The following is a 14,854-nucleotide window of genomic DNA, read 5'->3' as shown; positions in this document are numbered from 1 at the left end:
ACTATGGCAGGTCATAAAAAACCCTATTGTTCTCCCTTAGTAGACCTCCCTCTTCCAGATGCAGAATCACACCTCCTTAACCAGCGTGGTTCAAATAAAATCAGTGATCTCATTCTGTCATCTGCTGACTACAAAGGCTCACACAGCCATCAGATTTATAAATTAATTCATTTAGAAGACAGAGTCTTATCTCACCCTGCTCTGATTGCAGAACCTTTCTCTGATCCCCCTTTGACACAGATACGTTTCCTATAAAAGATATTATTTTGTAGACAACCTAACCTTTTCCAGGATGTCTTTCAAATTCCTCTGTGAAAATCTCAGCTGATTGCTTCAAGCTGGGACCATATCAAGTGGATTATTCTGATGCTAAATAAACAGAACTGGCTACTGACAAAAAAATTGCAAATCTTGTCTACCCTATGAGCTAAATTGGCACCACTGCGATCGATGCAGCAGCATCGATTTAGTGGGTCTAGTGAAGACGTGATAAGTCAATGAGAGCACTCTACCATCATTTTAATTAACCCACCTCAAGAAGAGGCGGAAGCTACGTCAACAGGAGAGTGTCTCCCATCGACAGCGCAGTGTAGACACCACTTTAAGTCGATGTAAGCTACATTGACTTGTTACATTACTTATGTAACTTAATTAGCATAACTTACATTGACTTAGAGTGCTAGCATAGCCTAGGCATTAATGCAGGGGTTCCCAGACTTAGTTCGCGGGTTGGTCAGGGTGGCAGGCTGTGAGATGCTTTGTTTGCCAGAGCATCTGCAGGTACAGCCGTTTACAGCTCCCAGTGGCTGTGGTTCGCCATTCTTGGCCATGTCGATGGAAACATTAATAAAGTTCAGTATCACTGAGACCTTTCAAGAATCCTTGCTTAGTTTCAGTAAGTAGAGGCCCTGTAAACACTCAGTACACTACATACCCCATTTTATTCACAAGGGAAATGGTTTTTTTTCCTTAATGGTCAGTGTTGTTCTTCTTTAAAAGTGTCTGCCCGAACCAGACATTGTTAAATAACAAGCTGAGTTATTGTCTAGATAAATATAAACAAACCAGTGTTCTCTCCTATCACAGTGCACATTCTCTGATATAATTCACAGCAAGATGAAACAAAAGTAAGCCTAGTGGCTAGAGCACTGGACTGACATTCAGCAGGCCTGGGTTATAGTCCCAGCTCTGTCAATGGCCTGCTGGGTGACCTTGAGCAAATCACATCGCTGCCCTGTGCCTCAGTTTTCCCATCTGTAAAATGGGGATAACGATGCTGCCCTCCTTTTATCTACTGATTAAAAGTGCTTTATAAGACCTAGGTATGATTATTATTATTATTATTTCATTTTTAAATTTGGCTATAGTAAAGATTGGTTTAAAAATACAATTCAGGCATCTGGAAGGTGGGAACTTTACTATAGGAAAACTTTCAAGGTAGGTCAGTTGTTAGGTCAAACTGCTTTAATAATAATATAATGATAATACTTAGCCCTTCCTTACAATGCTTTCAATCATCAAAGGGTTTTCTAAATATTAACTGCTCCACTCATCTCTGCAAGTGTTGCTATCTCCATTTTAAGGCAAGTAAAGTGCGGCAGAGAAATCAAGCAGGCTGGCCTTTCTCATATGTCTGGAAACACCTAGCATACTCTGGGCTCTACTGTGAAGAAATCAGCTACAACACACATAAAAATCACCACCACCTTTACAAAACAAGACATCAGACTCAGTGCTGCAATCAGATCCCAGGAGTTTCCAGCTCCCAGTCCTGTTCTGAGCCCAGGCCTCTCTAAGCACAGTCTCTTTTGCTGAGTCTAAATTAATTAGTATGAATTAGCTGATAGATTGCAGCACACAGAATAGATAAAGAAGTATGTGCAGGTCAGGTTACAACATGGCCACACTCTAACATATATTCTATGGGTTCCTTCTGCCCTACTTGCTCCCACATCATCCCAGGGGCTGAGAGATTCATCTCAGTCCATTCATTGTGCTTCCTGCAGAGAATGACTCAGTGCACACACAGAGCAAATCTTTTATATTTCTTGTAGGTAGTGCTTTTCATGAAGGAACTTAAAGCATTGCATCTACATGAATTAATTCAGCTTCACAACACTCCAGTGTGACGTGTCATTCCATATTCTTTATGAAAATATGCCAATCATATGAATATGACAGAACTGAAATATACTATAGATGACTAGTGAGATATCATTGGAAAGGTTATAATTTACCGAATGCGATTATCCAATTTGTATGCCTGTTTAATGAAGTTGAGTATCTGTATTTCAACAGTGCTGCTTTAGGTGACGCCCACTGCTAACACTTCAGGTACAACAATGGAAAATCCAGACAGGGTGGATGGTGACAATGGACTGTGAAAAGCTTGGCCTTCCCAAGGACACTCCATACTGCCACTGACTCATGGATGCTGTGATACTACAGAGTCAGATGGTCTTGTCACCTGATACTAAAACATTGCCTGGGATTTCTTGTAACTTTCCACTGTAAGGGAAAGGGAATCAAGTTTGGGAAACAAAGGATTCCTGCCTTATGTAAGTTCTGTTTAAGGGTTGGGCGGAAGGCCAACAGGTCTCCTCCTCTCCAGGGCTGTCTGACCAACAAGAAAGACTGCAGAAGCCACCTGAAGAGAAGACAAGGGTCCAGACTGAAAAGGAATATAACTGGAGCTCTGAACCACAGAAACTTCACAAAGTGCCTGCAACACTATCTAGGGTGAGAAATACTATTTGTAACCAATTTCTTTAGTGAAACTAGCTTAGTTTGCATGTTTGATTTCATTTGCTTAGTAATCTGCTTTGTTCTGTATGTTACCCCTTTTACCACTTAAAATCTGCCTTTTATAGTTAATAAAATTTGTTTTGTTTATTATTAAACCCAGTTTCTGCAATTTCTAACTGGGGGGACAAGAAGTGTGCACAGCTCTCTCCACATTGCTGGAGGGGGCGAATTTCATAAAACCTTTGGGTTTGTACCCCTTAAAAGGAGTGAGCACCAGAGTGCTGGAGCAAGTCCCTTAACTGAGTCTTCCCAGAGCTGATCTGCTGCTGGGTGTGCCCCTGCCAGTGTGTGTGTTAGAGGAGGCTTCAATAGCCTGGCTCAGCAAGACAGATTAAAGGGGGGCCATGCTGGCAGAACAGGTAGACTCAGTGGTATCTCAGCACATCAGGTAGCAGGGATTGTTGCCCCCTTTATATAAATGGAGAAACTGAAGTATAGGGGAGATAAGTGACCACCCCAGGGTTAGACAAAACCTCAGTAGCAGAGCCAGGAATAAAATGGAGGCACCTCACCTCTCAGACCATACCACCTCTCTGACTGAAATGCAACTCCTATTGCTCAGGCTAAATAAGAAGGAGCCAAGCATGCTGTAATCATTCTGATTTACTTTTCAGGGTTGATCCAGTAAGCTCTTGTCATTGGTACACAATAGGCTGTGGTCAGCTGTTGCTCTTCAGGGGTGCACCTGAATTGAAGTGCTAGGCGTAGTAGTGCGCACTGAGGTAGGTCTGCACTGCAATTAAACACCCACAGCTGGCCCGTGACAGCTGACTCAGGCTCATGGGGCTCAGGCTGTGGGGCTGTTTAGCTTAGCTGTAGATGTTCAGGCTCGGGCTCCAGCCTGTGCTCGGGGCTTCCCTCCTTAGAGGGACCTACAGCCTGGGCTCCGGCCCCAGCCCGAACATCTACACTGCAATGAACCAGTCCTAGACCAGTAAGCCTGAGTCAGCGGGCACAGGTCAGCCTTGGGTTTTTAATTGCAGTGTAGACAAACCCTATGTAGCACTAAGACTCATGCCCCCTATATGACTGCTCCCTCTCACCATTCTCTGAGGAGACATGGGCTTATGCATGATTCTCATCATACTAAAAGGACACTTTGCTATGAATCCCCGTCCTATGCCTTTTTTCTGCTATTAGGCAGGATATAGCATCACTCTTATTACCTCAAAATGAGGTTCTCTGTGCCCCAGACTTACTCTTTTTACCTGTGTTTTTTTTACCAGATACTCTTCTTTGGTACCATGCAGGATCTGGCCTGATGTGGATAAACAAGAGATACAGCTAGTAAAAAGATCTGCAGGACCATCAGCTCAGCAATTTCTCCAGATTCCTCTCTAGGACCTGAATTTATGAACTGTGGACTGAGCTGAAATGGTGACCTGCCACAGTTACCATATGATGCAGTTCAGCGGTGATGGTGAACTCTTCAGCAGCGTGCAAGTTTACTGAATGACACACATTACGCACACAAGTAGGAATTTCATCACACACAGGTATGAACGTAAACACTGCTAATCTCTTCTTTACTCCACTTGCACAATGATGTAATTGCAGTGAATGACAAAACATTATATGATGTGATGCAATGCAGAACATAATAAACTAACATCCAATTCAGTGGCAATCCACAGGAAAACAACTTAAAATACAGTAACTCAGTCTATGGGCCTCATTCAAAGCCCTTTGATCTTTTTGTTTCTGGGGAAAGATGTAGCTGACTCTGATGAGAAAGATATTTTTCTGACACTATCCTGTTTTGTTCTTCCTGAAATGATGGTTGAAGAAAACTAAATTGAAACAATATCAAGGGCAGTTTGAGTTGGATATCTGGAAAACATTCTCCACAGTGATAACTAATAGACAGTGGAATCATTACCTAAGTGAAGTGGTGGAAGTCGCACTTGGTTCAGTTAATTTAAAACTAGATTGAAAGAAGGATCAGTATATATAATGGAGAGAGCTGTTCAGCATTGGTATTTATGAAACCAGATCCTTCTTTGCATAAGAATTTTGTCAAGAACTTCAACTTTTCCTAGTGAAAACTCCCTGATGATAATTCCCTCCACATGTGTGCAAACCCAGAGATTGCATGGACTATCAGTCTGCTCTTCTAAGGCTTAATAAATTATTCCTTCTGGTTCTAAAAGCAAGTACTTCTTCAATGGAGGTGGAATGGAAAGTGAAGGGACTCCTTTGTGGCATCTTTTGAACAATATTCGTCTAATAGCACATCTAGATAAATGCAGGAGCGACCGTGGTGAATTACTGCACACGGTGAACAGAGAGTCGTAGAAATCTCTATGCATCTGCAAAGGCAAAACAAAATGTATTTTAGGTCAATAAGACCTCGTTTCCCATAAAACTGGGCAATCTGGAGAAAGCACTTATAACCATCTCGTGGTTCTATGATACATTTTGCAGCAATGACATATTCATTTTACTGAGCAGTAGCATCTAAGTATGTGTCTACACATTGGGGGCATGATTCCAACTTGTGTAGACACACCTAAACTATCTTTAATCTAGCTCAAATACTGGTAGCAGTGAAGCTGCAGCAGCACAGACTTTTATCACAGACCAGCCACTGCCATAATTACTCCAGCTTCCAGGTATGCTTGTACAGCCCATGTTGAAGCCCATACTGTGCGGTTTCATTACTACTAGTACCCAGACTAGCTTGATTGAAATGCAGACATACTCTAAGTGAGACTGTTACATCTGGCTCAGACTTTCAGAGTTACCTGAATTTTAAGAACAGCTGAAAGTATCTTTGGATCTGATATTTGTCATGCATTTCAGTACCAGATATGGCCTGGCTAAAGAGCTTGCTTATATACACCAGATGTGTTCATCATAAAATCCTTTAATGCACTGCCAGGTATGGCTTTAATAAGATTAGCTTTAAATAAAGTATTTTATACACAGTGCCACCTACAGGCAGAACAGTATAATACAGTTTGGCATTCCATTACATCCCCCCTTTAAGATCTACTTCCCTACCATTTACAGTATTTACCCTATCACATTATCTTTGAAGTTCAGTACCTATCAGTCTATTAAGTGTCTCAGTATCATGCTGGTTTTCTAATTACATGACCCAAACATGTAACAGCTTGGTCATCTGGCTGTCCATTAGTTGCAACGACTGTCTTGAGTCTTCTTCTTGTTCTGTATCTGCCACCTATAGAGTTTGCTCTGTGGATTTTTCTTTCTGAGGAACAAATTGTAGATGTCAATGACTTCTGTTGAACTCTTCACCACTAGACTTGATCACATTTGATCTGGGTGTTGAATTCTTTCTCTTTACAGCACTTGGAGTTGTCCATCCTTTTTCTCCATCCAATTTGACATAAACACAGTCACCATGTTCTAGACCTGGCAGTTCTCTAACTGAGTGACGTCAGTTGTGAAAGTGTTCATAAACTCACTTGACCTTGTAAAAGCAGCAAAGAGTCCTGTGGCATCTTATAGACTAACAGATGTATTGGAGCATGAGCTTTTGTGGGTGAATGCATGCATCCGACAAAGTGGGTATTCACCCACGAAAGCTCATGCTCCAATACGTCTGTTATTCTATAAGGTGCCACAGGACTCTTTGCTGCTTTTACAGATCCAGACTAACATGGCTACCCCTCTGATACTTGACATCACTTAACCTTTTTATCCAATTTGGCTACTCACTTTCTGGCCACTATGGAGCTAGGTTCTTTTCCAAAATAGGACCAGTAATTCTGAGTTGTCTTCCCACCATGAATTGTGCTGGACTATATCCAGTAGCCACTATTAGTGTTGATCTGTAACTCGAAGCATGAGCAGCATTTGGGGGAGGCATGGTGGGGGCATTGTCCCCCCAAACTGCAGTGCCTTAACCACAGTGAGGCAGGTCCAGGGGCAGCCACACACACACACACACATACACACACACACACACACACGCACGCTCTCTTCTGCTTCCCCTCCCTGACACTCCACACCACGGTCAGGTCAGAGGCAGGAAACCAGAGCTCGGCAGTGCAGGGCGGCTGCTTCTCTGGCTGGTGCCACGGAGCAGGCAGCCGTGGCGCTCCCCCATCTCCTACTGCTGGTGTCCGGGGCTGTGGCTACTCCTAAACTCCCAGACCCCTTTGACTGCCTATGCAGTGGGTAAGATCTGCCCAGAGGCGGAGCAGAACCAGGCTCTGGGGTTGACAGAGCCCTCAGGGAACAGCAACCACAAGGGGGCTCTCCTGGCACAGAGCCCCTAGTTAGCCCCTCCCTGTGCCCTGAGCTGCACCCCTCACTGAACACAGCCCCTCGCTACTCCCTGCATGCACCCTACTTTCAGTAGTTTTCAAATTTTTTGAGCTGACCCTCCATCTTCCCCTTTTGAGTTAGAATTTTTGGTTGTGCCTCCTGCCCAACCCAGACAGGCTGGGTGGCCTGCTAAGAGGAGTCAGGGGGTGGAGGTGGTGCTCCGTTTCTGGACCCTGCCATGTGGAGCTGGCCCCGCCCTGCCAGGCCCTGCCCCCCCAAATATAGAAGTCAAACTACACCTATGCTCAGAAGAGCAAGGACTGGATCTTCCTACTGTAGGATTTTCCTGGGTGCCTGGACAGCTCTCACAGCCTCTCCATTCATTCGCTGGTAATGTGGGCTTCTAATAATATGATCAAAATCATATTTCATTTGGAATGTCTTAAATGCTGCTGCAGTGAATTGTGGTCCATCACCCATCACTAGTTGTTCTGGAATACAGATGTGAGCAACCATGCACTTCCGTTTCTCAATAACACTGTGACATATTATGTCCTTCAAGTACAAAATTTCTATATAGCTGGGAAAACAATTCCCAATGAATAGGTAATTATGTCCTCTGAATTTGCATGAATCTGTAATTAGTCTCTTCCAAGGGCTCTCTGGCAGAGGTGTTTGTACACTGTATACTTCAGATTGCCTCTTAAATGGATTTGTGCTGGGTCTCCTTTCAAAAGTTCAAGATAATCAAATCCTCCATCCAAATCTTCCACCTTTCTCACTGGGCCCATCATGGCTGCCACACTGTAGCTGGGAAAGTTGTTGGTCTTCGATCTTTTGAGCGCATGTACTCTGAGTACATAGCTTCTGTCTTTGTAAGTTGTTTCTGTAGTGAACTGACCCATGCAATTCACAATACTTCAGGGCTAGTGAAAGCTGTGTCAGGTGATTTAAGCCCTTGGAGGGGTTGAAGATGATTGTAAATCCCTTCAGAGCTAACTGTGATGTCAACTCTTGAGTCAATTTTAAAATCAATAATCTTGCCATGAATATTCGATTTCACTTTCCTGGAAGAGGCTCTATGTCTTCATACTTGATAAATCCCAGAAACAATGGCTCTTGATTGTCTGTTATATGAGTCAACTCCCTGACTGCTTTGGTGTGGCAAACAGCTGCAAAATGTCCATACTTCTTGCATTTAATACACCATCTGTCTCTGGCTGGACATGCATCATCTCTTAGGATATGACTTTTTCCACACCTTGTGCATTTACTCTGGAATTTGTCCCTCTTAGCCTGAGAATTCTCTCTCTTTTCATCAGGGGTCTTATGGTAACGACTTTTAGCACTCCTGCTACATCTGTTCACAGCTTCCAACTTAGTGTCTTATTTGTCAAGTTTAGCAAGTTACCCATGTTCTTGCTGCCTCACCAGTTCAGGCTGCTTTGCTATTTGAATAGCTGTGGCTAGAGTTAGATCTCTCTTCATTGTAGCATCTGTGAAAGACTGTCTCTGGTATTTTCATGTTTTGCTTTCCCAAAATCAGTTTTCAACCAAATGCATGCAGAACTGCAATAAAACATTCACCATTTTCCCCTGGTCCTTGAATTTTCTGGTGAAAATGTGCTCTTTCATAGTTCTCTGAAATATAAAGTATGAATCAAACAGCCAGAACCCTTTCATAGTCATCTTTGTGACTGTCATCAATAAAGTAAAAGGATTTAAAGATATGCTCTGCTTGCTTCCCCCCAGCATAAATTAAAGAAGATACCTGTATATCATGAGTTTCCTTGTGGAGCTTGGTAGCAATGTGAAATCTTGCAAAATACTGCTTCCAGTCTGTCTGTTCTGAAAGTTTATCAAAGCTGAAGTTCTCCAGGCCATTGAAGAGTGGCATGTTGATGAGATCCTGCAATCTTTGTTCCCTCTGTCTGCAAGCTTTGTTGCTGTTTTCCTTTTGTTTCTGTTCTTAATCCCACAGCTAACACCATGCCGTGTACTTCTGTACTAGATGTGGACTGGCTAAAGAACTTACTTATCCACACCAGATATGTTCATCATACGATCCTGTAATGCACTGCGAGGTATGACTAGGATTACCTTCAAATAAAGTATTTTTACACAGAGTGCCACCTACTGGCAGAATAGTATAATACAGTAGCTCATTCTATGACAATGTTCATTCCATTTTTACCAGCTTCACATTGATCTTCCTCCACTGACTTCAGTGAAGTTATTCCTGATTTCAGAGGAGACTCAGGGTATGTCTATGCTGATTTTTTTCACCTAAATTACCCCCAGCCCAGGCCCCTTCTGTTTTCATCCAGCAGCCTTATTCATGGATGTATATACATGTCATGAATCTCCTTCTGGAGCTATGACCAAATTGCCAGAAATACCATAACAGGGCTCAAAAACATATAGTGTCACATACACGCAACATGGCACTTTTATACTATCCACTGATGTTATAAATCTACTCACTGAGGGCCCTGCAGACGGGTCAGCCACAGTCACAATCCTTGCTCTCCTTGACAGCAAAGACTGCATGAACCTAGCAGCGGCAATGGCACTAAGCTTTCCAAAGTGGAAGGAGCCACAGCCGTCCGCTTCCTTCCATCCTAGCCAGCAGAGATGAACTGGGGCACAATCAACACATGCTAGACTGACTTAAAGGATAATGGACTCCCATGCCCTAGAGAAACTGTGCCTGGCTCAGCCAGAGTTCCTCTAGGGACTGTTACTTAGAAAAGTTCTGAAAATGGAATTTCAATCCAAAAGGAAATTTTGACATTTTGAAATTAGTGTCTGGTCCAAATCCAAATAGGAAGTTCAAATATCAAAAAAAAGATATTAACAGAATGAAAACTTCTGAAAAATTCTGACTCGGAAATGTCAAAACTGAAAATCTGTCATTCCAAAGAGACATGCTGATGCGGCAAATCCTTTTGTTTACTTATTTTAAACTGAAAATCAGAAACATGGTGACTTTTTATGTCCAAATGAAACAGAACTTGTCATTTCATTTTAAAATGCTGGTTTGAAATGAAAATGGGATTTTTATATTTCTTGATGGAAAATCAATTTTTTTTGGCTCAGAACATATATTTTCTGACAAAGAAAAAAATCATTGTTGACCATACAGTATTTTTCTGTGAGAAAACTTTCCATATGAAAAAAGTCAAGTATCTATTTTTCCTGCTGTGCACTCCCTCCAATACCCTGTTCAAAAATGAACTGTCACTTAAAGTTGCAGTGTAGACCTGAATATTCCACATAGCTCTGAAATTCTCAGTGCTACTGCTTAGAATCAGCACTGCATTCTCTGTTCCCTGTTTCTGTGTGCAAGCCATTTTATAAAATACTCATCCTGTCCTCTTGGATTAGGCTTTCCAAAGCATTATCTGTAATTACAATCACTTTTCTGTGACTGGGTGGAAATGTTAGGGAGGCAAACATTGCAAACACAAGTGGAAGCTCATTAAAAGCTTACCTCAAAGATGTCATCGGGTATAGCTCCTCTCCACCTTGATGTTGACTTGATGTGTTCGTATGAGTTAATGACAACCTCAATGGCTTTAGGGTGGGAATGACAGGCCTGCAACACCTGCAAATGGGAAGCAGACATTATGATTCTTTAAATTTCAGTAGCACCTACTGGCTGCAACTGAGATCTGTGCCCTGCTGTGCTGGGCATTGTTCAAAGACATAGTAAGAGATGGCCATTTACAATCGAAATAGACAGGGCAGACTGAAGGTGGGAGAGGAAAAAGAGATGAATTACTTGCCCCCAGTCACACAGCAGATCAGTGCCACAGAAAGGAATAGAAAAGAGTTCCCACAGTTTCTACCACACTGCCTTATCCATTAGGCCACATCCGGGTTAGAGTGTACCTTCACGAATGGAAGCAATCTTCTCCCTGCTTTCTGAAGGCTGTCAGTCACAAATGTACTAACAATTTCCCCACTCCCCTTCCCGAACATAGGGCATAACTTTGATGAATGTTAATGACAGGAGTTTCAGGCATGCCTGAGCAGAGAATAGGTCCTTGAATATGAACAAAAGTCCTGCCCCGACTAACGCTGTAAAATGAAGGATGGAAAATAGCACTGTTATAAGTAAGTAGTCAAGCTTTTAAATCATGCAAGAGCCCTGGACACAGTTCTGACTCTAATATGACTTGTTAATTGAGAGTGGACCAAATCCTGCCCTTGCTCACATTCATGCAATCCCACTTTGCATTTATTGGATGCTTACCTTTCCGCACAGCCTTGTGCAGGCATTAATAATGTACGCCTCCGAGCACCCTTATGAGCTAAAGTATTACATATTTTACAGGTGGTTACATGATGGCATAGAGACTTGACACACCTCACACAGCAGGTCAATGGCAGAGACAGAAATAAAACACAGGAGGCCTGACTCCAAGTCCTCTACACAATACTCTCTCAAGGGAAGGCCCAGTCTATACAATGAAAACAAGCTGGTCTTGACTTCCTCAAACAGTGGTGAAAACACTTTAGGTTCTAGCATAGACAAGTTCATATTGTGTTCCCTACTCAGTACAGAAAGCCTATCATATATATAATGATATAAATAACTATATGTCCCATGTTGATGAGTGCCCTGGACTTTGCAGACCTCAAGGAATTCTTTGAGGAATATCTTGCAAATATTTTGATCTTCCTCCCCACTACTCTCTAGTCAACCCTCTTCTTTGGCTTTACCCATTTATACCGCATGTTAGTAGAGGACTAAAACTCAAATGTGATGCCTTCAAATTTCAGGGGTAAATGATTCGTCAAAAATTCATGGATTTCAAGGCCAGAAGAAACTGGTAGATCACTTTGTCTAGCCTCCTTTACATATCACAAACCATTAAATGTCACCTGGTTCCCCCTATATTAAGCCCAGTAATTTGGGTTTGTCTAAGGCATATCAGTATATCTGAAGAGGGAAGATCCGAAACCCTAGATTTCAACCAACACTTACAGTTTTGGTTTCTGGTTGACTCCAAAACCAAAAGGGGGCTATTTATGGCATCAGTAGCTGCTCTCTTGGAACAATGAGAAGGTGCAAATCTCATGAGAACAGCTGATCTTGCAAGATTTTTGTCATTTTGGGCCAAAGTCTCACAAGAACAGGTCACATCAAATCCTAATTCAAACCCTCACCTTATTTGAACTCAAATCTGAACTTTGAATCTGTCCCAAAAAGCTAATTCAGATCAAAATATCATCTCTTCACTCTAACTTTACTCTAGAGTAGCACCATTGCACCATATACATCCTTCACCTTGTGGAACTGTGGAGGATATATTCTAGCTGCTCCATGATTCAGTAAAAGTTGGTAGCAAATTTCAGGCTGGGCAGCTGGCCGCACAGATGTCACTTTCAAAACATATTGTATGGGGGCACAGCCATTGATGTCCATCAGGTTTGCTTCAGCCCCAGCCTCAAGCAGTACGTGCATCAGCACATGGTCACAGTTCCAGGCAGCCTTGTGGAGCGGTGATTTGAAATCTTCATCACGAGTATTAACTTCAGCTTTATAGTCTAGCAGCATCCTACAGATTAGGTGGTGTTCCAGGCTGTACACCTGCTCTTTAAAGCGAAGGGCCCAGTAAGCTGCACTGGCCAGTGGAGTTTCCATGTGGGCATTGACAGCATCAACATTTGCTCCTTGGTCCACGTAAAATGCCACCAGTTCAGGGATGCCAAAACGTGCAGCTGTGTGCAGGGGAGTCTCTTCATCCTGATTGTTTGTTGTGATGTTCACATTTGCTCCTGTTAAGAAGAAGAATCAAGGGAGATCATTGCGCAAATACACATTGTTTTTCTAAGCCAATTTCATGAAGATGCTGTACATGATGGCTCTGTTCTGTAATCAAAGCTCCACTTATGATATCCTCTTTCCCCACCTCTTTGTCTCTTCTCTCTATGCAAATATCTCTAGCTAGGTTTTCATCAGGTCACCCATTGCCACAAAAGAGCAAACGCAAAAATATCTTTCTTTCTAGAGATGCATACATCTCATCTGGGCTATCTCTCTAAGTATTTATAGCACACATATCACTTGCTTGCCTGTCTAGCTCAGAAGTTCCTCCCAGAGGGCCACATGCTCTCCTCCATAGCATGCTGCAGAAAGGAGAAAAATGTGTCAAGAGAGCAGTGGCTCTTCTGATTAAATACCATGTTAACTGGCAGAGGATCAGAATATGACTAGATCAGAATTGTGTCACCTTTCAGTCAAGTTGCAGAGGCCCTGCAGATTGGCTTCCCATTGGAAGAGAAATGAGAGTCTGGGTATATTCTTAGTTCAATTTGTTCCTTTTACACTATATACATAAGTTCTTGAACAGAGGTGATCACAAACAGCATGCAGGCAATCCCCACTTTCAGGAACCTCAGCATAAGAATCATTGCCCGGTTCTTAGAGAGCAACTCTGTCTCCAAGAATTGACTCTAGTTAGAGCATGTAAGGCACAGAGCAAACTGCCTTACTGCTTGCCACAGCTCCCCCAAAAAGAAATTTCAAAGCATAACTAACAACAATACAGCATTTCTTCAAAGACTGGACGCTACTAGTACGGTAAAAAAAAAAGAAATTGTAAGACTGAACCACCTGGTGGTTCCAGCCATAAGACTGGAATAGACTAAAATAGTCTCCTGGCTGCAGAGCTGCCTGGCCATGCCTCTGCCTAGCAGCTGAGCGAGGGGGATGTTGCCACTTCTGGGGAGCCCCCAAGGTAAGTCCTGTCCTGTGCCCTAACCCCTTGCTCCCTCCCCCAACCCCCTGTCCCCTCCCACACCCAAACTCTGCTGCTGCTGGGGGGTGGGTGCACGGTGGCCTGAGACTGTCCCAGCAGCGGCCAGTGCGACTGGCACAAGGGTTGCCTGAACTGCTCCTGAGTCAGGCACATTGGCCACTGCAGAAGTCATGGAGGTCACGGAAAGTCATGGAATCCATGACTTGACCTCCATGACAAACTCACAGCCTTACCAATAACTGATGGTTAGGGCACTCACCTTGGTGATAGGAGAATGAAGCAGAACAGTGACTTAAACCTTGGTCACCCACATCCCAGATGAGCACCCCAACCACTGGGCTATCATCATTCTTTGGCTTTCTGCCCAATGAATATTTAATTATTTATACAAAGTAGAACAACTCCAATAGGAGAGATTGGGAAACACCTGCCCCAGAATAGCCAAGAATCCATTGGTTAAGGCAGTCAACCAGAATCCAAATCCCTGGTCTGAATCAGGCAAAGCAGGGGCTTGAATGTGGTTTTCTACATCCCACAGGAATTCCCAAACCATCAGGCTATTTGCTGTTCTGGGGTCTCTTGCTCCTCCCGCTTCCCAGGAATTCCATCCTGGATCTAAGAAACTTTCCCAACAAAAGTTTAGTTGAAATTGGTACCTTCCCACAAAAAGTTTTGGTTGTGTTGAGAAGTTCCCGACTAGGTCCACTCAGGAGCAGATTCAGGGCCATGCAAATTTCCAAAAATCTGTTGGAAATTACCACCAGCAAAGTCTTCAGTAAACCACATCCTCCCCTGGAGCAGAATCAGGGCCGGCTCTGGGCACCAGTGTTCCAAGCATGTGGTTAGGGTGGAACTTTTCAAGGTGCAGCACTCGGCTTTTTTGTTTGTTTGTTTGTTTTGGCAGCGGCACTCCGGCCCCCCTTTTTAATTTATTTTCTAGTTTATTTTGCTTGGGGCTGCAAAAAACCTGGAGCCGGCCCTGAGCAGAATATAGGGCAGGTACAGAAGAGGGGGCACAGTCAGTGGCCACTTTGGAGCCAACC

At 43.2% G+C, this 14,854-nt stretch overlaps 2 protein-coding genes across 5 annotated transcripts in view; one reads left to right on the top strand and one right to left on the bottom strand.

Moving 5' to 3' along the window:
- The window catches only part of LOC127045558 (serum paraoxonase/arylesterase 2-like), a 152,700-nt gene that overhangs the window by 18,198 nt on the left and 119,648 nt on the right, over positions 1-14,854 (top strand). Inside the window, exons 3-4 of the mRNA XM_050941742.1 lie at positions 2,299-2,739; positions 4,032-4,301. Coding sequence (XP_050797699.1) covers positions 4,258-4,301 — 44 coding nt within the window. The 5' untranslated portion in view covers positions 2,299-2,739; positions 4,032-4,257. The remainder of the gene's footprint in view (positions 1-2,298; positions 2,740-4,031; positions 4,302-14,854) is intronic.
- The window catches only part of ASB4 (ankyrin repeat and SOCS box containing 4), a 46,983-nt gene that overhangs the window by 20,507 nt on the left and 11,622 nt on the right, over positions 1-14,854 (bottom strand). The window contains exons 3-5 of one of the 4 annotated variants that reach the window (XM_050941732.1): positions 12,338-12,828; positions 10,535-10,648; positions 4,314-5,114 (exon numbers count right to left, since the gene is read on the bottom strand). In XM_050941732.1, coding sequence (XP_050797689.1) covers positions 4,926-5,114; positions 10,535-10,648; positions 12,338-12,828 — 794 coding nt within the window. In that variant the 3' untranslated portion in view covers positions 4,314-4,925. Of the gene's footprint in view, positions 1-4,313; positions 5,115-5,651; positions 8,683-10,534; positions 10,649-12,337; positions 12,829-14,854 lie in introns of those variants that run through there. The other 3 variants (XM_050941734.1, XM_050941735.1, XM_050941736.1) reach the window with 3 other exon arrangements.

This window comes from Gopherus flavomarginatus, chromosome 2 (assembly GCF_025201925.1).
Source record: "Gopherus flavomarginatus isolate rGopFla2 chromosome 2, rGopFla2.mat.asm, whole genome shotgun sequence".
Taxonomy (NCBI): domain Eukaryota; kingdom Metazoa; phylum Chordata; order Testudines; family Testudinidae; genus Gopherus; species Gopherus flavomarginatus.
The sequence above is the reverse complement of the archived record's forward strand: the minus strand, read 5'-3'. Positions and strand labels throughout refer to the sequence as shown.